Below are 24,688 nucleotides of genomic sequence, written 5' to 3'. Positions count from 1 at the left end.
CATTTTGTCTTGCCACCTGCTCATCATCGCTGTTTCATAAAAGATGATCATTTTTGGGAATCAGTGAGTGAGTGTGAGATTTCCCGTTAAGCTATTAATTCCGTATATCATCTCATCAAGGTCTCGCTTTTTTACTTTATGTTTATAGCTTCCTCCCTGTTTTACCCAAATAAACAGGGAGTGGAACATCTCTAAAACGCACAGCTTCAGTTACCACTGCTGATCCTGAGTGTTAGGCCAGTGCTTCGTTGGCAGGTCCGAGAACGTCTCTCCTTTACCCTCCTGAGTCCTTGTCGTGTTGCCCTTAGCCAGCGCAGCTCATCAGTGGCATTTTGTAAAGAGGGACCATCATTTCTCTAAGGCCTCTCTCAGAAGATGAGCTGTCTGCATCAGTACTGTCTGCAAACCACTCGAAATATAAAACCAAGAACCAGGTTACAAACCCTAAAAACTGACATATCAACAACTTTTCCTAAAACATGTATTATTATTATTATTATTTTTAAAAAATATATTTTATTGATTTTTTACAGAGAAGAAAGGAGAAAGACAGAGAGTCAGAAACATCGATGAGAGAGAAACATCGATCAGCTTCCTCTTGCACACCCCCCATTGGGGATGTGCCCGCAACCAAGGTACATGCCCTTGACCGGAATCGAACCTGGGACCCTTCAGTCTGCAGGCTGATGCTCTATCCACTGAGCCACACCGGTTTCGGCTAAAACATGTATTATTAAAAGGAAATTTGCTCGGCTGATTTCATAATTGAGCATCAACTTATGAACTAAGAGGTCACAGTTGGATTCCTGGTCAGGGCACACACCTGGATTTCGGGCTCAATCCCCAGTAGGGAGTGTGCAGGAGGCAGTTAATTCATGATTCTCTGTCATCATTATTTCTATCTCTCCCTTCCTCTATGAAATAAATTAAAAGTATTTTTTTTAAAAAGGAAACTTACCTTTATGTGTGGTACTCCATTTTTTATCTTTATGTTACCACCGTCGTCTGTTGTGTTCTCAGCTTTTCTTCATGCATCTGCTGCCCAATTTCGCTGAGTGCTGGTGGGACCAGGTGGTCCTGGACATCCTGCTGTGCAACGGCGGCGGCATCTGGCTGGGCATGGTCGTCTGCCGCTTCTTGGAGATGAGGACCTACCATTGGGCCAGCTTCAGGTGAGCCGCCCCTCTGGACAGCGTCACAGCTTTCGCAGAGAACCGGAACTGCTGTCATAGGTGCAGCCTGTGATACGGTCTTTGATGACAATAAATAAATTATACATTAGTAATTGAAACTCATAAATGATTAGAAACCTAATTTCAGGCATTCATCCAGAAAGTACTAAGTCATTTATGATTTTCCCAAAACTCCTCCTTTGTACCTGTGTGCCTCAGCCTGCAGTCAGGCTGCCATCGCTGGATTAGTCAGTTCCCTCTCTCCAGGGCAACCCCTCAAAGCCTCCTCACACCATTGCTGGATTGATTTTTGAAGAATGTCCCATTCCCCTATGACAGCTTCCCGTGGTCTTTAAGACAAAGTGTGCTTCCGTGGACTCGGCAGGGTGCCTTTCTCCACACCCTCCAGGGTCCGGAGTGCCCTGAGCCCATGTATACACTCCCGCCGGCCTGGGTTTGACCTGTGTTCCCATGGGCCTTCACTCTCCTGACCTGGCTCACTTGTTACGTCTGCAGGTGGTTGTCTCAGACTGTCTAGTTTAAGCTGCGCGTCCCTCCTCTGCCCCCGTGGAGGACAGTGCTTCTGTGAACTTGCTCCTCAGTTTGACTGGCAGGAACCATGCCATTGATAAAGAGGGAAAGCACGCGGTATTGATAATGAAAACAGTCCTTTTTAGTGTGTCCAAAACTTCATTGATTTATATAACAAAATATGAGCATTTTCCAACAGTTAATTAAAAAAAATTTTTTTCAAAAGGTTTTTTTTCATATCCCAACATATGGATAAACCATAAGGTATTTAAACAATTTCCTTTTATGAGCATTTAGTTATTTCAAACTTTTCACTTTTATAAAAAAGTGGACATTTTTTAATATGTGCCTTTGTGTGCATATCTGATTTTTTTTAATATAAATTCTTACAAGAAGAATATACCAACTTATGTTCTCACTTGTATACACCAATGAATGTGTGTTCATTTCACTATTGCTTTGAATTTTATTTTTAAGCTTTGTCAGTTTTATTATACATAAAATTGTGTGACATTAAATTTCTAGTGTATTTCTATTGGATTTTTCTCTTTTATTAGCGATTTTTTCCGGATTAAGGATTTTAACATTTGTCATAAATGTGACTTTATTTTCCATTTTGTCATCCTCTTTTAATTTTTTTGTGGAAGTTTTGTCATTTAAACTTTAAAAGCTTTAAATCTTTTTGTTTAGGTTCATGTTAACCCATATTTTCTTCTAATTCTTTAGTGGTTTAGTCTTTTTATTATAAGAAATTTTAGAATTCTTTCTTTAATCAGTGACTAGAAAGAATGCTTGTTAATATATTTAAGACACCACATATATAATGTAATAAACTGTAGCTGTGCTGGATACTGCTCCAAGCAAGCTCTATAATTGAGCTTTCTATCAATCTTAGGGTAGACACTACATTTTTCTCATATTAGGGATGATGATACAAAGATTTAGGTTTAGCAATTGCTGAAGGACACTTAACCATCGAACTGAATTTTAACCAGAGTCTGAATTTGTGTCAGATATTTTCACATATTTATACTTCAAATTCAACTTGAGAATCATTTTGTCGGGTCAACAAACTAATCAACAGAAAATCCCATTGGTGCTTTTTAAAAAGTTCTATGGTTCTTTTTTAAAACTGCTTTTTTAAAATAGCACCAAAAGTTCTATTGGTGCTATTTAAAAAAAATCTATAGTCATTTTTGTATAAATGGCTATAGATTCACTTAAGTTGAATTAACAACTTCTTTACTATATGAAGTATTCCAAATCCTAATTAGGCCAAAGTTCTCTATTTATTCCCCACTATCCCTGCATCTTTTGACGAAGTTTGGCCATTTTTAAAAAACACAGGACCTTCATAGTTCCTGTTTATTTTGGAGAGTTTCTGTTTTGCCTACGTGCTTGTTGATGGGTAGGTGAGTGAATGAGGAGCAAACCTGGTTTCCTTCCGCTTCCCCCGCCTCCCTCCAGAGGAGTAAAGGCCTGACTTGTTTGCACTTGAGCACTTAGCACGGTGAGACTTACAGATCCCTGATGTACGCTGACACTGTTCACTGCTGTGGACCAGGTTTTGGCTCTCCTGCACTAGCGAGGCAGGGCTGGCCTGCACACCCGCTCTCAGGCCTGCAGAGTGAGCCTGCGTCCTCTAGTTGCTCTCTCTGAGCCTACATCTGAAATATGTGACTGTTTCTGCCATGGGCATATGACATTTTTAATTAAGTCAATTCTGGGATCAAAAATAAGGTTGCCCTTGCCGGTTTGGCTTAGTGGATAGAGTGTTGGCCTGCAGACTGCAAGGTTCCAGGTTCGATTCCAGTCAAGGGCATGTACCTTGGTTGCGGGCACATCCCCAGTGGGGGATGTGTAGGAGGCAGCTGATCTATGTTTCTCTCGTATTGATGTTTCTAACTCTCTATCTCTCTCCCTTCCTTTTTGTAAAAAAAACAATAAAATATATATATGTATATATTTTCAATAAGGTTAAAATTCGCGGCTCACTTACCTGAGGGAGAAACAGGGTGAAGTGAAGACGTGGAGACGGCGAGAATATGGAGCATGCTCTCTTACTAAGACGCCTCGGTCTGGAAGACAAACAGTGGTGCTAGTCGGATCCTTGCTGGCACCCTTCTCCTTCCTGCCTGGGTCCAGAAATTGGTCTCCAGTGCCTCTCAGCTCCTTTCGTCGGCATTCACCAAGCAAGGCCCTTCCTGGCTCTGTGGGACTGGGCTCTGCGGTGCCAGTCATCCCGGACTTCCCCGGGCGTGACCCGGGCAGAGGGGCCCTTGGAGCAGAGCCAGCGCTCAGAGCAAGGCCTTTTGTGCGGGCACTGGTTGTAAACAGTCAATGCAGAGGCTTTTCTGTTGTTTGTTTTTTCTTGTTTTGGGGTTTTTGTTCTTCCCCTTTCTTATCTCTTCGGATTCTCACTGGAGCAGTTCTCTTCTTACAGGGACATCCACACCACCACCGGGAAAATCAAAAGAGCCGTGCTGCAGTTCACGCCCGCCAGCTGGACCTACGTCCGATGGTTCGACCCCAAGTCTTCATTTCAGAGGGTGGCTGGGGTATACCTGTTCATGATCATCTGGCAGGTATGCTTTCAGATGCCCTGAACCAGGGGGGAAAATAAAACTATCCAAGAATTTAGAGGTGATGCTAGTTGACATTGCTTACCAGCTAGGTGCTTCATCATGAAGGCATTTTAAAATATGAGTCTTTGAATGACAAATAAGGAACAAATTAAAATTTCCCTAAAGGAGCTCATAGTAATCATCCATCACCCAAAGAATTAGGTCTTGGATTGCTTTTTAGAAAGATCATTTTCAGGACCAAATTAACAAATGCAAGGCTTATTTTTGTTGTTGTTTCAAATTCAATGTGTGATTTTTAAAATTGTGTCTAGGCTGTTGCCACTTTCAGTAATTTATTTTATTTTATTTGTTTAAATATGTTTTCATTGATTTTAGGAAGAGAGAGAGAGAGAGAGAGAGAGAGAGAGAGAGAGTGAGAAACATCAATGATGAGAGAGAATCATTGATCGGCTGCCTCATATGCCTTCTACTGGGGATCAAACCCGCAACTGAGGCATGGGACCCGACCAGGAATTGAACCAGGACTGTCCCCGCAGATCACATGACCCAAGTAACACTGTGTGAACCAGGAAGCATGACAAGTAGCTGGTGCCCCCAGGTGCTTCTAGCACCCCAGTACCTCCCTCTTGCCCCCTGCTGGCTGATTGGCTGATGCCTGTGTTGTACTGGCTATTACAAGTCTCAGTAGCGACCCTTGGAAGACCCATGTGTTCTCTGAAAATGCTTTGAACATACCAGTTAGTTTTAGTGTAGACTTCCCATAAGGGAATATATGATTATGACTTAGTATCAGGTTGACGGATGCCTCCTTCTTTTTCAGCTGACTGAGTTGAACACCTTCTTCTTGAAACATATCTTTGTGTTCCAAGCCGGTCATCCACTGAGCTGGTGTAGGATTCTCTTCATTGGTGGCATCACGGCGCCCACAGTGAGGTAAAGCTTTGTACGTCTCACTGTCACGTGAGCATGTTAACCTGCTCTGTATTCTCCTGTTTAGCATAAGGGAAGTCACATAAACTAGCAGATTCCCCATGAAACTATCACTGTAAAGAATTATATGTTCATAACATGAAGAAAATGTTTTGCTCAGACCTCAGTAACAGAAGTGAATAATGAAAACCACAACATCATTTTCAAACCCCTTATAATCTCCAGGTCTTATTAAAAAAATGAGTAGCAGTGATGTTGAGGTTTCCTTTTTAATGAGATTATTGAAAAATACAAATGTTTTTATGGTAAATCTGAAATCATAGATGATGTTATTTTTTTTAATTTACAGTTGACATTCAATATATATTTTTTATTGTATTTTTATTGATTTCAGAGAGGAAGGGAGAGGGAGAGAGAGACAGAAACATCAATGATTGGAGAGAATCATTGATCAGCTTCCTCCTGCATGCCCTACACTGGGGACTGAGCTCACAACCTGGGCATGTGCCCCGTGACCTCCTGGTTCATAGGTTGACGCTCAATCTCTAAGACACATTAGCTGGGCAAAGATCTGAATTCTTTATCACCTGAATTCTTCAGTGGGGTCTTTAGGGTGAAGAGATGATAGTTCATGGATGAGCTTTAGATATAAGTGAATCCCCTGAAGTTTGATGCAAAATTCTGTGTTTTATATGCCTTTATAGACGGCTTTCATAAATCCTCAGAGTTTGTTATCTCAGACACGATGATGAACGCCTGGTGCAGGTGCAGCTTCTGAAGGGATGGGTTGAGCACTAGAATGTGGCCAGTCCACATCGAAATGTGCTATAATGTAAAGTACCCCGCACCGTGGAGACCCACAAACACAACTGTACAAACACAACATAGAGTGCTTCTTTATACTGTTTTCAGTATGTGGGTTAAATCACATAGATTATGAAAGTGAATTTCATCTTTCCTTTTTGCATTCTTATGTGGCTATTGGAAAATTTTTAATTGTGGTTGTGGCTTGTCTTGTATTTCTGTTGGGTAGATGCTGTTCTAAGTCTTTCAGCTCTGTATCATTGACCACCTACTTTTCTCTTTCAATCTTGCCAATAACATTCAAAATCGTTGGCATTTAGTGACTGCGAGGTGCCATTCTGGTTCCTGAGAGCCAGGAAATATCTCTGTTTTTTGCCTGGTTACCATCAGCCACCTTGGCCTGGAGTGAGCCAGAGGAGACAGTTAATGGCGGCATGGGTGACTCTCAGAATCGCCTCCACGGCGGGGGACTGAGGCACCCACTGGGGCTGCTTTGGCTCAAGGCTCTGGGAGCCTGTCCCTGGACCAAGCCCGTCTTTGCCAGTAGCCTGGCCCTTTAAACCAGGCTCCCCTCCTTGCATCCCAGCCCAAACTCCTAACTTCTCATAGGGACATCCCAACAGTCACCAGCTTCCCAGTTCCTAGAGGAGAACTAGATCAGGCAGCTGGAGTGTATGGAGGAGGGCAGGACATCTGTATATTCATCTGTCACAGTAACTTAATTCCACGTTGACCGCTGGCTTACCGAAGCTCAGTGAATGCCCCCTTTGTCCTTTCAGACAGTACTACGCTTACCTCACCGACACGCAGTGCAAGCGCGTGGGGACTCAGTGCTGGGTGTTTGGGTAAGTGCCTGCCGCTGGGGAGGTTTAAAAACGCGTTCGCCTCTGCATCGCTTCTGCTGTTTCTTGGCCCGGTGTTGATGCCTTTCAATGCGATTTTCCTAGGAAGGCTTGCTGATGTTTTTAGATGGCTTTCATTTGTGGGTTGTTTTTTTTTTAACCTTAGTTCTTTTTATTCTCAGAAGGTAAAGTATAAAATACAGTGAATTAGATAATTACTTTATAATTCCTTTAAATTAATATAGATTGGAGAAACCAAGGTGGCGGCGTAGGTAAACAACTGGTCTGCCGCCTCGCACAACAATTTCAAAATTAAAACTAATATACAGGACGTCTATCACCCAAAAACACGGGAAGGCTGGCTGGAAGAGAAAGGAGTGCAGGAGCTGAAAAGCAGAGGAGCCTCGGTACCGATGCATGCGAATCGGGCTGGTGGCGGGCGACTGGGCGTGCGGCCTTTTTTTTTCCAACCCGAAGGGAAACAAGCTCCCGATCACTTTGAAATCCAGTTTCTGGGGTCACATGGGGGACCCAGACGCCTATGGGGAGAAGCTGGTCTGTCGGCCATTGGGTCCGAAAGTGAGGGTGACTCTCTTGCAGAGGTGCGAGCAGCAATCATTGTTTACTGCGCTGGATCGCAGGGACGGCTGACTGCAGCCATCGCTGTTAGCCACTCCCCAGCCAAGTGACATCCTGAGACCCCGCCCCACCCTGAGGCCCCGCTGCCCATTCTACAGACCTGCCCAAGCACCACACAGCTGCTTTTGCATATAAATGGCCTGTATTGTGGCAGCTTAAGGAAATAGACTACAGCTCCAGCAACAAAACCGCCAAGTCCCAAGCAATCAGGAGAAAACTGTAGTTCTTGTGGTAGCCCCTGCTCGGTGGCCTTAGACAGTAGCTGAACTGCTCCCCATTGGAGATCTGGAAACTATTGTATCTAGTGGTCAGTGTGAGATGACACTAGATTTCAACTACTCTCATAAGGGACACATTCAAGAGACAGACTCCCCTATCCCGGCCAAAACTCCGAGGACCCAGGCTCATACGGGTGGAGTCCGACTGTAGAGAAAGGCACCTGGAGACTCCGAGTCTGGGAGACTAGGGGAGCCAGGACCTGCCATGGGCAGGGTCTATAGTCGTATGCGAGTAAGTGTTCACAGAGAGGTCTGACGGCGGAGGTTGCCGCTGTTTCTCAAAAGCAGAAGGAATCAGAAGCTCCAGATTATAGAGACCCAACCCAATTCTGGGCAAGCCCCTGGGGCACCCACGCTTTTGCATGGGGAATCTGAGACAGACGGAAACTCAGGGGAGCAGCGGAAGGCAGAGGTCGGAGGCTTGCACACAAGGGCAGGGCTGACGGGAAGCCAAGACTGTCAGCTCATCCCTGAGACTCTGCCCCATCCAACTGAGCACAGAAGCTTTTGCAATTTTGCAAGTCTGATCCTATAAGACTGTCTCCAATACAGAAGGTATCCCGGAGTAGACACAGCTGATACATCCAATGGGCTTGAAGGTCAATTCCTCCCAGTGATACCAACAACAATCAAGTCTTAACTACAACAAGGCTGTACACGCAGTCCACAAAGGAGAGCACCAACAGTATCTACCTCAGGTAACTGGGGAGGCTGACCCACCAGGCCATATAGGACACCAAACACACAAAGTGATCCTACCAACTCTGGGAAGCAGCAAAAATGCTGAGACAAGGAAATAGATCTCAAACGAAAGAGAGGGAGAAGAACAAAAGACTGGATATAGAGTTCAAAACCACGGTTAAAAGGTTTTTCAAGAATTTCCTAGAAAAGGCCGATAAAATAAATGAGACCTTTGAGGATATGAAAAGGGATCAAGTAGAAATAAAGCATACACTGACTGAAAAAAAACACATTATTCAGAGTCCTAAAAACAGACTGGAAGATTGCAAGAATCAAGTCAAAGATTTGGAACACAAAGAGCCAGAGGACACTCTCCCACAGAAGTGAGAAGAGAAGGGAATCCAGAAAGTTGAAGATAGTATAAGAAGCCTCTGGGACAACTTCAAAGGAACCAACATCAGAATTATGGGGGTCCCAGAAGAAGAGATAGAGCAAGATACTGAAAACCTATTGGAAGAAATAGTTACGGAAAACTTCCCCCACCTGGTGAACGAAATAGACTTACAAGGACAGGAAGTGCACAGAACCCCAAAAAAAGGAATCCAAAGAGGACCACACCAAGACACATCATAATTAAAATTCCAAGAGCAAAAGACAAAGAGAATATTAAAAGCAGCAAGAGAAAAGCAGTTAGTTAGCTATAAAGGAGCACCCATCCGATTGTCAGCTGATTTCTCAACAGAAACCATGCAGGCCAGACTGGAGTGGTGATGAATAGCGAGAATTATTCTCCCAACCCCGGCCCAAAGCCCTGGACCCAGGCTCAACCAAGATTACTGTGTCCAGCAAAGTTATCATTCAGAATTGAAGGGCAGATAAAGAGCTTCACAGGTAAGAAAAAGCTAAAGGAGTTCATCACCTCCAAACAAGTATTATATGACATGCTGAAAGGTATTCTTAAAGAAGAAAGAAAATAAATAAATAAGAAGAAGAAGAAGAAAGATAAAAATTATAATCAACAAATACATATATATCAACAAGTTAATCTAAAAATCAAGTGAATTAAAAATCTGAGGAACAGGTCTGCATAGCTAGTCTGTCCTGCTGTTCATAGCTTCCGTCACCCGGGGCTGTCACATCTATCAAGTATAAATTGAATGCAAATCAAAACGACAATGTGGTATCATCTCACACCTGTCAGAATGGCCAACATCAACAAATCAACAAAGGACAAGTGTTGGTGAGGATGTGGAGAAAAAGGAACCCTCGTGCACTGCTGGTGGGAATGCAGACTGGTGCAACCACTGTGGAGAACAGAATGGAGTTTCCTCAAAAACTGAAAATGGAACTCCCATTTGACCCAGTAATCCCACTCTTAGTAATATAACCTAAGAAACTGGAAACCCAATAAGAAAGGATATTGCATCCCTATGTTCATAGCAGCACAATTTACAATAGCCAGTATTTGGAAACAGCCTAGGTGCCCATCAGCAGATGACTGGATCAGAAAACCATGGTACATCTACATAATGGAATACTATACTGCCATAAAAAAGAAGGAATTCTTACCATTTGCAGCAGCCTGGATGGAATTGGAGAACATCATGCTAAGTGAAATAAGCCAGTCAATGAAAGAAAAACACCACATGATCTCACTCATTTATGGATAATAAAGAAAATTATAAACTGTTGAACAAAAAGATAGATACAGAGATAGTAAAGCATCAAACAGACTGTCAAATTACAGTGGGAAGGTTAGGGAGAGGTTGTTGGGAGCCATCAGAGTTGAGGCAAGCAACTCCCGTCTTAAGAAAATACAACTCCATCTTAGAATTAAGTTCCTTCTAGCAGAAGTTATGCGGTGCCCTGTGGGTTTGGCCAGAAGCTAAAGATAACCTGCTGCTTAGCATATCTTGCTCGGGAGGATCTCTGCAACTCCCCTTCCTGATCCTCCCCCATAGCTAGCCCCGCCTTGGAATGTTCCCATGGCAACTCAGCCAGTCAGCCATTGCTGATTGAATCAGAGCCTGCGCCCGTAAAGATAAGACACCACTCTAGCAACTAAAAGTTAGGACACCGCCCTAGCAGCTAGAAGTTAGAGTGCCGCCCTGGCAGTTAGCCAATCCTGTGTTGCCAGATACCTTACCACCTTGTCACTCAGTGCCTAAACCAATTATACACTGTCAAAGACCCCGCTGCGTAGTCAACCCTGCCCCCCTTTGTTCCTGCTGTATATATACTGCTATTCCAAAAATAAAGTTTGAGGCTTGATCAGAACTTTGTCTTGCCTCCATTTCTCCGTTTCCCCTGTCCCTTCTTTTCATCCTCCACAGGTCCTCCCTTTCCCCACGTTGTCGTGCCCCGCGGGTCGGGGCAAGAGGTGGGGGAGATAAGAGATCAACTGAAAGACTTATGTGCATGCATATAAGCATAACCAATGGACACAAAACTCTGGGGGGAGAGGGCATGTATGGGAGTGGGGTGGGGGGACAATGGTAAGATGTGTACACATATAATACCTTAATAAAAAATGAAAAGAAAAAAATGGGATTTAAAAATAAATAAAATGTAAATTGAATCATGGTAATTCCTAGGGGGCCTGCAACCCATGTTCCTCTAAAACTCAACGCTGCCCCTTCCCCTCACTCTAGGCCGCCCCACCGCCCCCCTTCCCACCCAGTCTTTGCTCAGTGGTCACCCCACTGAGAAGGCCACATGCATGGACACTGGCTTAGCCCAGAGTCCTTAGCATAGGAGCAAAGCACTTCCTAAAGCTGGTGACTGACAAGTTCAGGCCATTATGAAGTCAGCTGTGAGGTCCGGACCTTTTATTAAACATATATGTGTATATATAATTATATAGTATATGTAATACACACACACACACACACACACACACACACACACACGCACGCACGCCCCCACACACACACACACACACACACACACACACAGTTGACCAACATGGGGATCAGGGGCATCAACCCCTGAAGTTGACAATTTGCATATCACTCTTAACTCCCCCCCAAACTTAACTGCTAGTCGCCTGCTGTTGAACAGAAGGCTTTCCGATGACATGAACAGTGAACACATATCTGTATGTTATATGTATTGTATATGCACTCTTACACTAAGCTAGAGAAAAGGAAGTGTTACTAAGAAAACCGTAAGGAAAATACATTTACAGTATTTATTGAGATAAGCGGTCGCACACAGTCCAAACCCATATTGTTCAGGCGTCAGCTGTATCTTATGTGGGAAGTGCAGTGGGGTAGAATGATGTCATTTTGTGGGGGACCTGCTACCACTGTTTGGAGCAGAAATCCTGTGCACTTCTTAATGGAATAATGCATTTTTTTCCGGCAAGGTATATGCTCTGATACTGGGAATTTAACCTCTTGTTCTTTGTTACAGGGTCATTGCTTTCCTGGAAGCTATTGTTTGCATAAAATTTGGACAAGATCTCTTCTCTAAGACACAGATACTCTATGTTGTGCTTTGGCTTCTTTGCGTGGTAAGTCATTACTTTTCTTACCCAAAGGGTTAGCTAAACTCCCCTCACCTCTTTTGTGTACCAAGGTTTCTTAGAAGTTCATAGACAGGATATGCTATTATCCTGGTCAGAAGTCCTGGTCAGAAGTCCTCTGCAGGCGCCTCGTACATGCATTCATTTTACTTATAAAGGGAATTCATCTATACACTCTGAGCATCCCGGGCCTGCAGCTCCACCATCCTCGGACCCTCCCCTCACCTCTGATGGGAAGTGAGAGCTTACCTCGCTTACACATTGCAACTGTCCTCCTTAACGTAGGTGTTTTATTGTTTTGGAGAAAAGTCTTATTTTACATGTAAGCTTAGGAGTCTTTGTTCACGTGGTCTAGAAGATTAATTTGCACTCCTTTATAATCACTGAGAATTCTAATGTGTCTGGACCTAGATAGAGTAGATGACCCCCATTATTGATTCAGTTCCAACAATTACCAGCTCACAGCCAGTTTGGTTTCCTTCTGTGTTCTTACTGCTTCTGTCCACCCCAAATTATTTTGAAGCAGATTCACCTGTAATATTTCGGGATTTATCTCTAAAAGAAGAAAAAATTGCCTTTTTTGTTTGTTTGTTTAATGCAACCACCATATCATTATCACGTTTGAAAAAGCATTAGCAATATTCCTTAACATTATCAAATATCTAATCAAAGTTCGGATTACTGACTTAAATTTCGGATTGCTGTTCTTAAATTTTGTATCAGGAAAACGTATTTGAATCAGTACCCACCTTTAACAATTGTTGGCATGCCTCTTTAAGTCTCTTTTAATTTGTAATTCCCTTCTATCTCTCGCTCTCTCACCTTTGCAGTTTACTTGTTGAAGAAACCAGTTCCTTTGTCCTGTAGGTTTTCCCATGGTCTGGATTTTCCGATTTCATCCTGTCTGTAATGGAATAGATTTCTTTGTCCTCTGTATTTTCTATAAATTGGTAGCTGAATCTAGAGGCTTAATCAGATTCAGGTCTTATTTTTTTTGCAAGACTAAACTTTATATTTTTAAGAGTTTTTTGTTGCCTTTCAAAGTTTCTATTTTTAGGGTTACTGTGAGAAATCCTCACTGTGCCAGGGTACCTGGAGCCGTTCTGCCCTGTGTTAGCTCGAACAACCAGAGGCAACAATGGTTTCCTTTGTACTGAGACTCCAGAGTTCGCACTCTGACGCACTGAGCCTCCATGCAGGGATAGGGAGGAGAGGTGCAGATGTGCGTGGAGATTGTAACAAGTGCTGTGACCTCAGGTGTGTGACTGCCTCGCCTGGTGCCTGGGGGTACACAGAGAGTGGAGGCAGGGGGACTCCTGGGACGTTGGCAGGTGTCCAGCCCCCCCCCCCCCTTGACCCCTCAGTGCATCAGTGACCTCAGGAAACCCGCTCTGGTCACCCCACCTTCAGGGACCCCACAGTCTCTCCTTAAGTTGTAGAGACCTGCTCTCTGTTTTACTTATTTGAACTTCACATAGGCCTTACGTTGGTGATTTGGGATTTGCATTGGTGTCTGTGATTGTGTAAGGACCTGAAGCACTTCTGGTCCTCCCATTGACCTCTCCCCACTTAGCAGGGTCCCTGCGTGTTTGTTCTTCCTTCACACATCTCCTGAATGCTCGTCAGCACTGCACCCGGTGCGGGCGCCCACAGGTGGATGGTGGGATGAGAATTAGTACTCACCCTGCGCAGATGCTGTTCTAAGCCCTGCTCATGAATGGCACAATTCTCTACGCGGTGAGGGGAGGCACTATTAGCCCTTTTATTGGTGAATGAATAAAGGCTCAGGGAGGTTCATACTTGCCCCAGTCACGCAGAGGGAAGTGGCAGAGGGTGCCCATCCAAGGGTCTCCACATCTGGACGGGAATTATATGTACAAAGGGATGATGTTAACGTGCGCTAAGCATCACGGAGGACTTGTACACGGAGCTGAAGGAGCGCTGGAGAGAGCACATAGGAGGTGGGAGTTGGCCAGGGCTCCCAGGAGGTAATGAGTGAGCAGGACTGAGGGGTCCCGTGAACAGCTCTCCCATCCCTCAGGTGCCCCACTCCTCTCTTCTGTCACTCTCTGGTCTGCGGGTCACCAGGTGCTAGTCATCCACCCATGTGGCTCAGCTCCACCCTCCTCTTCCCGCTGCCCGTGTAGCCATCCACACACCAGGTTCTCCATCCTGCCCTTCGCGTCCATCCTCCACACTGCCGCCGCCGCCGGGCGATCTTCCCGAATTCCAGTCCTAAGCCTTTCCCTGCTCGGAATCTCCCCCTGTTGTCGGGGGCTGGGGAGGCCCAGTCGTACAATGTTGTCCTCCCCCCAGAAGGAGGGAGAGAGAGCGGGAGGAGGACCTGCAGATCAGAGGAGCAGCATCGATCGGCTGCCTCCTGCACGGCCCCAACTGGGGACCAAGCCCGCAGACCCGGCTGCCTGTGCCTGATGGGAATTGAACTGTGACCTGGTTCATAGGTCAACGCTAAACCACTGAACCCGACAGCTGGGCTCATGGCCATTTCTAAAGATCAAGATTGATCTCAAACTCAGGAGTGAGGCCAACACAACCCACTACAGCAGGGGTCTTCAAACTACGGCCCGCGGGCCACATGCGGCCCGCAGAGGAGTCTGATCCGGCCCGCTAGGTTTTTTGGGCAGTGAGCGCAGCCGAGGTGTTACAGTAGGAATTAGTAGTTCATATAGTCCGGCCCTCCAGCTCTCTGAGGGACCGTGATCTGGCCCCCACTTTAAAAAGTTTGAGGACCCCTGCACTACAGGAATGTTAAGTATGTGCACCAGGGCTCCCATCTGACTGCGAGGAACGGAGCCCCTCCTCTTCCCCTCGCTGGGGGAGAACATACTGGGACGGTAGGTTAGCTTAGTGGCTAGACCAGCGGGAGAGAAGGTGGCCTGCTGGCCTCAGCGGGTGTCAGTGCGGTGAGCTGGGACCTCCTTGTTCTGACCTGGAGGCCGCCTGGTTTGACACCCTCAGTGCCGCCACAGCCTTCGCTCTCATCCCACACGTTTTTCTTCTCTTTCTTATTTTATTTCCTTTCTTTAACAAAATCTGTACAGTTGCTGTTTTAAATTTAGGCCTTGACATTTTTAGTGGGTACTTGCCTAGATTTCCACAGGTGTGATTGCAAACCCCAAATTACAAGCTTTTGTCTCCTGGGACCAGTGTGAACGGGCCTTTTGTATGGGCCTTTGTACCAGGGGAAGAGTACGTTAGCACCCACAGTGGGCTGTGTGTGGCGACTGTGCTGATAAGCTCCCCTCCTGTCTGCTCAGCCTGCCCCCTGCAGAGCTGTCTGCTGAGCTGCCCTCCCAGGGCTGGGATGGGGCTGGGGACTAAAGCAGATGAGCCTCTCACACCTGCCCTCTGGTGGACAAAATTCGAAATGACAGCGCAGCCCTCACTTCCCATTGGCCCAGTGGAGTGACCTTTCTCTGGGCTGCCTCCTCACTCTGCTGCATAGCCACCTACTGGCCTCAGAAGGAGGGACCCACCCTCCCGACCACACACACACACACACACACACACACACACACACACACACCCCGGTGAAGCGTAGATGGCCTGTTTTGCTCCTTGGAGAGGACCTAGCACATACATAGGCCAATACGCTGCACACTCTCCCACTCTCCCAAACCTTGAAGGTGGTCCTTCAGTGGGTGGTGTGTGTTAGAAATCTGAGCGTGTGCTAGAATTGGTAAAGATGAGAAGTTTTTCTTTTATAGTTTTAATACATTCATTCATTGCCTAGTTTTTTGATGGGGGAATGTGAGCCTTTTTTCTTTAGCTCTCACATCTGTAGGTGGATGCCAAACAATCCAAACTGCATGTGGATTTAATGTAAGTGGTCTGGTGTCCTGTGTGTTCCATGTTCCCTCCATCAGGCTGCTCTTCCCGCTTCCCTGGTTCATCATAAAGAGGAGGCTGCTCTCATAGCCTTCTGGCAAAGCCTCCCCGATGCTCCAGCTCCGCTCCGGGCTCATCGCTGCCCCACCCCGGGGAGGCGGCCGGAGCATCTAGCAGCCTCCTGTGAATTCCACGGACACCCAGAGCTCTGGGCAGCTGATCACACGTGCCGTTTCCCTTGCAGGCCTTCACCACCTTCCTGTGCCTGTACGGCATGGTGTGGTACGCGGAGCACTGCGGCCACCGAGGCAAGGTAGGCGGGGCGGGGTCAGGGCGGTGAGCGGGCCGGGGCGGGCTCCTGGGAGAACCTGCGGCCTCAGCCTGTGGACCCCGGACCAGCCCGGTTCCCTCCCTGCAGGGGGCTGTGTACGCTGTAACCCCTTGTCCATATGCCAGCATGTTACCCTCCTCTGGAAGAGGTTTAGGACTTGTTTGTTTGTGTAAAGCCTGTGGGAGAGCCCGGGTCACTTTTGGGAAGGCTGCCTCTGATCCCCAGCCCTTCCACTTTGTCCCGCCTCCTCCTGGGCCCAGCCGGGATTCTCCCTGTAAGACGCCCGCCCGCCCGCCCGCCCGCCTCCAGTAGATGCAGGGATTAGTGAGAAGATGGGTGTGTGCGGGCTTAAAGCACTAGAGCAGTCCTGTCAACTGTAATTTTTTTTTTAAGTAACACTTTTCGCTCTTTATTCATCATACTTTGAGTCTAAGGAACAAAAGGTCCTTTCTAGAAGCGCGTTCTGCATCACCCGGGAGATGACCTTGGCTTCCTAGCTGAGAATAGAAGCTGCAGGAGGTCCTGGCCTGGGTGTGGAGACCGAGCCGCTGCGGAGGGCAGAGCTGTCACCGCCCTCCCTCCCGGGGGGGTCCCCGCTCCTCACCCAGCCGCCCCTCTCTCCGCAGACCTACTCCGAGTGTGAGGACGGCAGCTACAGCCCGGACATTTCCTGGCCTCACGGGAAAGGCACAAAAGGTACCTCTGTTCTGCTCACTGCCTAACCCTCACTGGTCCTGCCCTGCCCAAGGCCCAGGGAGGAGACTGAGGGCCAGCGTTTCGCTTCTGCGTGCTGAGCATGTGCTCGGAGGGTCTCAGGCTCATCGGCGCCTCCGTTCCTTCTAAGGAACATGCCTGTGCTGGCAGGCTCTGCCCAGGAAGGAACATGCCTGTGCTGGCAGGATCTGCCCTGGAAACGTGCTTAAGAGGAGGCGCCGCGGGTTCTGCCTGCTCTGAGGCAGGCAGGCGTCACGGCCCCACGTCTCAGCTTCCCCGGGAGTGTTCTCCCTCCGGCTTTAACCTGAGTGAGAGGCTTAGGAAGGCCCGTGCCCCGGGAGGAAAGCCTTTCCGAAGGGGTAGGTGGGTGGCCCATTTGTCCCAGAGGCAGGCGGCGGGAGAGGGATGTCAGCGGTGGTCAGGGATCTCCCGCTGGCCTCTCTCCAAGGAGCGTTTGGGGAAGATTTGGGGCCACTCGTTATTTTAAAGAATTAGGGACGTGAAATAATGGCACTGAGACACCCTATTGGACAGCAGTTCCTCTGAGCCCACTGGGAGGCCTGACTGAAGGCGAGAACCAAGCCGGGCCGAGGTTCAGCTCCGAGAATCACCGCCCAGAGGACCTCCCCAGAAAGAACGGGGAGAGGAAGGCGGTGTCCTGGCCGCCCTCCCGAGTTCCCTGGGGGTCAAGCCTCTCCGAGCTCTCCCTCCGGATGACACTGGCATACACTCCACTGCACTGGCACCCCCCCCCCCCCCCACACACACACACACACTCGTTGAGGGGGTTTTTGCCAAACCAAGGAGTTGGTCAGCAACCTGGTTCAGAATGCTGATATAAACGGGCAGAGGGGTTCCCCAGGGCTCCCTGATTCACAGCCCGTTCTTACAGATCAGTCCTCGGCACATGCAGCACTTCTCCACTGAAAAGGCTGAGAGAAGTAAGCGGTGCTGGAGCTATACGCCAATAAAAAATAGAATAGTAAAAAAAAAAGAAAAGAAAAAATCCTCAGAGTGGCAAAAGTCCTGTGGACTAAGCCAGATGCCCCTTACCATGGAGGCCAGCACCCTCTGAACTTCCTTAGTGGCGGTCTCAGGTGGAGACCCCCTGGGGCGGGGCTGGGCCCCGGGACAGACAGCCTTCTGGCTTGGCTGTGAGGCCAGGAGTTGGCCATGTACATAGCCCAAGAGCAGAGCCTACCCAATGCCAGAAAGTTGGCTGACCTCCCAAGCCTTACACATCTGTCCCTGGAGTGTCTCTCCCACCCGCCACTCTCCCCCTACCCCCCATTCCCCCACCTCCGCCATCTCTACCCCGAGGTGCCAGCTGATTGACTGCGCAGCACTCAGCTGGCCAGAGGTCTTTCTCTGAACTCCCCCCCACCCAGCCTGACAGCGAGGTGGTGCTGTCCTTGTAGAAGGCTCCTCTCGAGGGCAGGTGGCATCTTCGCGGCGTGGCTCCAGCCCTTTTGTCGTGAGCAGATCTGTGAAGTGGCCTCCAGGTCACATGATGGAGGGCATGTGACCTGTTTAACTTTATAAAGCCAGGAAGCCCGTCCAGTTTAGGGGTTTGGAGATGGGTGTGTAGCGAGTCCAGGTGAGGGAACCTGGATCGCGCACTCTGGCTGCGAGGGTAAACTTGACCCCCATGCAGTTTCCCTTTTCATTGCCCTCCTTTGTGCTTCGGTTTCATTTGTGCGCTCAATTCTGGCTCCATCACCTCACCTGCACGTCATGCGAGTGTAGGAATTCTCGGGGCCGCCACCCCACTCCCCCCAGGCTGTGTGCCCTGCGGCTCAGCTCTGGGGCCTCCCTGCCTTGCCTTCATTTATTAACGAGGCCACTAGGTGGCGCGCAAGGACCAGTGGAAGAGCCCGCACTTCACAGCCCTGAGTGAGCCACGGTGGCAGTGACTGTACGTTCCTCTGGCAGGTTCTGAAGACAGGCATCCAGGCAACAGCGAAAGCCACTCTTCCCGAAGAAGAAACCGACATTCCAAGTCCAAAGTCACCAACGGCGTTGGGAAGAAATGAAAGACCCAGTTGGTCCAAGATGTCTGGAGAGTGCCTAGAACGGAGAGGGACGCGGGGTCATGGCACCTCCCGCCTGGAGGTCACGGACGGGAAGAGGAGAGGGGACCCCGGGGGGTGTCATTAGCTGAGGGCGTCGGTCTTTCCCACGGGCACGGCCACAGCAGGCAGGCGCTGCCCGGGGCCCTGTGCCGAGGCGGGGTCCCCTCCTCCAGGTCAGCGCTCGGCACGCGGTCACCAGCAGCAAGCGGGACACGGGTTCGAAGGAAAAGGCCGCTGCTCTCACCGCTGCCAAGAGCCATGCGCCCCGTGGGCACCGGGAGACTCTCCCTCGCCAGGGTGATGGCCGCAGAGCTGATGGCCCCGGGCGTTAGGAACCTGCCTCCCCACTCCACTGGTTTACACTCAGGCCGCCTGTCTGTGTCTTATTTTGTTGTTTATTTTTAAGTCCGGATGCTTGACCGCCCTCAGAAGCCACTGCTGGAGCTGAACTGGGGAGGGCCCGTCTTGTAGGCGAAGGGAAAGGAGGGCTTTTGCGTTTCTGAGCAGCCACCCTCACCCCCCCCCCCGTTAGGCCTGACGCCTCCCGGCAGGTGTGACCCACTCCGAGGGGAGGGCAGCCGCCAACAGGGGCCTGGGCTCCGGCGGGACCCTCCCCGGCCACACTCCCCACAGTGCGCTCAGCGGCCTGCTGGGCCGCCCCTCCGCAGCCAGGTGCCTTTGCCGTTCGTTCGTTCGTTCGTTGTCTCCTCCGTGGCGTGTCGCTGACATTGTCTCTTGCTCCGTGTGAGGTGCTGGTGAGTGCTCCCTTCTCCATGCCAGGCTCCGCCCTCTGCCGGCTCCTGTTTCCGGAAAAACAATCCACATTAAAGCCTGTCCAAGACCTGTCTGCCAGGTGCTCACTCTCTGCCTCCTCTGGTCTGTTCCCTGCTTATCAGCAGCCTGTGTTCTTAGAGGGACCCTAGGAGCAGGCGGCTGTGAGTGCTTTATGGAGACGTATAGACACCTGCTGAAAGCAGAGCACAAAGGTTTCCCCGTCTTTTCTCCCGTTAAGGAGATCTTTAACCCTGGGAGTGTCCCGTTTTCCTTTTTCTTTCTTTCTTTCTTTCTTTCTTTCTTTCTTTCTTTTTTTTTTTTTTTTTTAATATATTTTATTGATTTTTCACAGAGAGGAAGAGAGAGATAGTTAGAAACATCGATGAGAGAGAATCATCGATCAGCTGCCTTTTTTACACCCCCTGCTGGGGATGTGCCCACAACCAAGGTACATGCCCTTGCCTGGAATCGAACCAGGGACCTTTCAGTCCGCAGGCCGACGCTCTAGCTACTGAGCCAAACCGGTCCCGGCCGTTTTCCTTTTTCTGCAGAAGAATTCCGGGCGAAGGGGCTCAGTGAGTCACGCAGGCGGGTCGCAGCCTGGGTCTGGGCCTCTGGCGGCGCTTGGCTGAGGGCCAGTGAGGAAGGGCCGCTGCGGGGGCTGCCGTGTGCGGAGCGAGCCGCGCCGTGGGAGCCCCGAGGCGAGGCAGCGAGCTGCGCCCCCCCGCCCGGCTGGTGTGGCTCAGTGGCTGAGCACCGGCCCATAAACCAAGAGGATTTCTGGTTGGGTTCCTCGGGGCACATGCCCAGGTTGTGGGCTCCACCCCCAGGAGGGGGTGTGCAGGAAGACAGCCAATTCATGTTAGTCAGTGTTTTGGTCTCCCTCTCCCCTCCTCTTCCTCTAAAAACCAATTAAAAACATTAAAAGAAGAGACATGCACCCGAGAACGTTGGAACCCGGCGAGCAGGCCTCTGGGAAACACGGTGTCGGGTGAGTGGAGGTGAATGTGTTTCCTGCACTTCGCTGGCCGCACTGAGGGCTTCTGCGTCTCCCACACACGTCTCCCTCCTCCCTCCCGGGGCCACTCCCAGAGCGTCTGCGGGTCTGTTCTCTGGGGCATCGGGCCTGGAGCCTTCACACTCCTCTGGCCAGTGATAGCTGGGGAACAGCTCAGTCCCACCCGAGAGGCACTCTCCCTCCTAGGCCATTGAGAGGCACCTGTTCGCACCGGGTTAGCACTGGGTGCTCCTCTTAGCCTTCTCCAGGGAGAAGAGCTGCGTGTGCTGGGGTGAGCGCTGACTCGGACTTCGCTGTGGGCTATGCAAAAAGCGAGTACACACGAGACCATTTTCCTCAGCCTCTGTGTACGGAACGGCCAGGAGAGTCCTCGGATCCTTCCCAGGCCCTTCCTTGGAGTTTACGCTCTTCCCCTTCCGGTAAGCACTCCTGGCTCCAGTGGGTACAAGGCCAGTGCTCTCCCCGACTGGCCAGCCCCGCCGAGCCGCTCCTCCCGGAAACCACACCGTGGCTTTGGCCTGCTTTCCCCGCCCGTCTCCATGGAAACAGACCTCACGCTGATGGAAAGGGGATGCAGGTTTCAGAGACCTCGTCTAATATGGGACGTTATTTGATTGCAAATGAGCACACGCTCCTGACTTACAGACCGCCCAAAAGCCACTGTTTCCGACGGGCTGCGGGAAGGATGTTTGATGTGTTTCCTCCGTAAGCAGCCTTGCCCTGCGTGGTAGCCACTGCTCCCTTCTTGTCACCGGGTCTTCCCGCAGCCCCTCCGGCTTCTCCGTCTGCCCCTTTGTAAACGCCCTGCAAACTGCCCCCACGGCAGGGCCGGGGCGGCTCACTGGCCCGTTAGACAGTTTGACGATAGAGGACACCCTGTAAACGCCCGTCTCATTTCTGCCGGGGCTTGTGCTGGCCCAGGAGAAATAAAATAAAACCCTCTGCCAGATGCGTCCGTCCGCACCTGGGGGCCTCCCTCCGAAGCTGCCTCGAGGCCCTTCTAAGGGAGGCCTCTTGTGAGGACCCGCCTCCGGGACGGACCGCTGTTGTGTGTGTGATCCTGCAGGCGGGCAGGCCCTGGCCGCGGAGGCTGGCGAGGGAGAGAAGGCCAGGCCCGAGGTGGGAGAGAGAACACAGGGGAAGGCAGGCTGACGTGAGCACTGCACACACGGCTTCGCCCGCGCGCTCTCTGGGTTCTGCCAGGAGCTCCTGGCTGACAGTCCGGCGGGTGGGCTGCCTGGGTAGCCTGGTGGTTGCTAAGGAAACAGGAGTCCCACAGGCGGCTATGGCAGCCTGGAGGCCATCTCCCATTTGTATGGTTCAGACCAAGGAGAGCCATCGGGGTTTCATCGCAGACCCACCTGTCCTTGGGGTGTGTCGCTGGAAGAATCAGGTGTGGGGTTTTGTGCTCAGGGGGTTGGCGTTAGGGCTAAGGCTGCAGTCTGCTGGCCCATAATTGGATTCTTACAGCACTTCCCGTGTCACATTTTATTCCAAATCTGGTGCCACAGCAATCGCAGGTGACCTATGGCCATTGCAGATGAAGTAAACATTTTATTTTTTTAAATATATGTTTTATTGATTTTTTTACAGAGAGGAAGGGAGAGGGATAGTTAGAAACATCAATGAAAGAGAAACATCCATCAGCTGCCTCCTGCACACTCCCCACTGGGGATGTGCCCACAACCCAGGTACATGCCCTTGACCAGGATCGAACCCGGCACCGTTGAGTCCGCAAGCCGATGCTCCATCCATTGAGCCAAACTGGTTTCGGCTGAAGTAAACATTTTAATTGAACTTTGATGCAGTACACACTTAAGGCTTTTTCATTTTGCGGTCTGCTGTGAATTTAAAGGAACTGTGAGTGTCTACAAAAGGAGGGTATGAACTTGTAGTTTGTGGGGATGCTCAGAGGGACGAGTCCCCCTTGCCTCCTGCTTCCTGAAGACAGCGATAATCCACTCACAGCCTCACGGGACAGCCTGTCCCACGTCCCTCTGGGCCTCGGTGGGGCGGTTTTGAAGCCGAGACCTTTGCTGTCATAACCTAACACAAGGATGTGCGCAGGTCCAGGGAGCCCCAAGGCTCAGGGCCGAGCTGTTTATGCATCTTAATGCTCAGGCTGAAAACCGACCTGGTGGCGGGGCAGTGACAGGCACGCCTCCCACCCGCAGTGCTGGCACAGGGGATGCGCAAGCCCCCGACATGATCCCCTGGAGCGGGGAGACCGGCGTTGGCAAATGCACCCCCTTCTCCTAAACGCAGTGAGGACAGCGTCATCACTCAGGAACTAGGGTTTGCAGAGGTCTGCTGCCACAGCTGACGTAACCGCCCACCCAGCCTCGGCTCTGCTGGGCCCAGCCAGACTGGAACCTGTGGCCCGTGTGAATGGTTTGCCTTTGTTATAGGAATGCTCCCAAACATCCTGCCCCAGGGCCCATCACCTATGGGCACTAGCATGCCGGGCCTGCCCCTCCACAGTCTCCCAGGGCCTCAGAGACCATCCCCCCAGCTCCGTAGGATGCTGAGTAAAGGGAACTGTGGCTTACAAACCACAGGACATGAGGTTTGTTTACCGTTAAACAGAAAATAGAAACATTGGAGCCTGAAGGACCAAAATGCTGCGTTTTCATGTCTGAAGCTTACACACAACAGCCGTGATGCCGGTGTGGGGCCCAGGCCGGGGGCACGTCCGTCCTCACGGCCCGCCCTGGGTAGCAGGCCTGCGCCCACTCGCCCCACAGCTGTTCCCGCCCGTTCTTGGCAGTCCACCCGCCTGCACCGAGGACCGGACTGGCGAGGCGCTGGATCTCAGTGCACCCTGGGAAAGGCTTCAGAAAGTTCTACTTTTTCCCTAACGTGATTTTATTGATTTGAGAGAGGGAGAGAGAGAAACATTAAGGGTGAGAGAATCATTGATCGGCTGCCTCCTACACGCCCCCTGTAGAGGATCAAGCCCACAACCTGGGCATATGCCCTTAACCGGAATCAAACCCAGAACCCTTCGGTCTGTGTCCACTGAGCAATACCGGCTAGGGCAAGAAAGCTCCACTTTAAGAATGTTTAGGGCCCTAACTGATTTGGCTCAGTGGATAGAGCATAGGCCTACAGACTGAAGGGTCCCAGGTTCGATTCCTGTCAAGGGCATGTACCTTGGTTGCGGCCACATCCCCAGTAGGGAGTGTGCAGGAGGCATCTGATTGATGTCTCTAACTATCCCTCTCCCTCTCTGTAAAAACGCAAAGTGTATTTTTTTTTTTTAAAAAAAGCTTAGGATCCCCACTTCTCTGAGTGGATGAAATCCAGACCAGAATTGGGGGGGGGGGGGGGGGGTTCGCCAGCGTCACTGCAGGCGAATCTTTTAGATAAAAGCATGCTCAGCACCGGGAACCTTTGAGAGACTGGGGGGCCACATCAGCACTGGCTTTTCTGGAGAGCGAGGTGGAAAGGGTGCCCCTCACACAGCCCCTCCCACCGTGTGTCCAGCACCGGATGTGTGTTCTTTTCTCTCTCCTTTAAAAATAAAAATAAAAATATATATGCAATATTTTTATTGATTTCAAAGGGGAAGGGAGAGGGAGAGAGAGAAACACCCATGATGGGAAGCAGTGATGCCTGCCTTCTGTAAGGCTCCACACTGAGGATCAAGCTGGCAGCCGGGCATGTGCCCTGATGGGGAACCCCTGAGCTAGGCCGGCCCCCCAAATGTGTGTTCTGGAATCCTGTGAGTTTGCTGTGTTCTCCCATTTCCCAAGGTCTCGAGGCTGCGAGGATAAGCAGGCGAACAAGAGCACGCCGCCACCAGGGGGCGCCGGGGAGCCCTAGCCTAAGGTTCACCCCCGGCTCCAGGACTCCTGTGCACCCATCTCACCCCCTGTAGGATCCAGTCGCCCCACCTCGCTCCCTTGGCCTCAGCAAAGAGTCCTTGGGAGGCCCACGCCC

General features: G+C 50.0%; 1 protein-coding gene and 1 long non-coding RNA gene across 5 annotated transcripts in view; one reads left to right on the top strand and one right to left on the bottom strand.

Annotated features, from left to right (window-relative positions):
- The window catches only part of PTDSS1 (phosphatidylserine synthase 1), a 47,492-nt gene extending 27,678 nt beyond the window's left edge, over positions 1 to 19,814 (top strand). For all 4 annotated transcript variants that reach the window (XM_084864571.1, XM_084864570.1, XM_084864572.1 and 1 more), the window contains 8 exons: positions 1,021 to 1,172; positions 4,147 to 4,288; positions 5,109 to 5,221; positions 6,802 to 6,867; positions 11,877 to 11,976; positions 16,082 to 16,150; positions 16,795 to 16,864; positions 18,815 to 19,814. In XM_084864571.1, coding sequence (XP_084720697.1) covers positions 1,021 to 1,172; positions 4,147 to 4,288; positions 5,109 to 5,221; positions 6,802 to 6,867; positions 11,877 to 11,976; positions 16,082 to 16,150; positions 16,795 to 16,864; positions 18,815 to 18,915 — 813 coding nt within the window. In that variant the 3' untranslated portion in view covers positions 18,916 to 19,814. The remainder of the gene's footprint in view (positions 1 to 1,020; positions 1,173 to 4,146; positions 4,289 to 5,108; positions 5,222 to 6,801; positions 6,868 to 11,876; positions 11,977 to 16,081; positions 16,151 to 16,794; positions 16,865 to 18,814) is intronic.
- Positions 19,338 to 24,227, bottom strand: LOC311611988. Its single transcript, XR_014793192.1, has 2 exons — positions 20,958 to 24,227; positions 19,338 to 20,919 (listed from the first exon to the last, which is right to left on the bottom strand). It is a non-coding gene; the product is annotated as an uncharacterized lncRNA (long non-coding RNA).
- Positions 24,228 to 24,688: the final 461 nt, after the last annotated feature.

This window comes from Pipistrellus hanaki, assembly GCF_964339955.1.
Source record: "Pipistrellus hanaki genome assembly, chromosome: 17".
NCBI classification, from domain to species: domain Eukaryota; kingdom Metazoa; phylum Chordata; class Mammalia; order Chiroptera; family Vespertilionidae; genus Pipistrellus; species Pipistrellus hanaki.
This window is presented reverse-complemented; position numbering and strand designations above follow the sequence as displayed.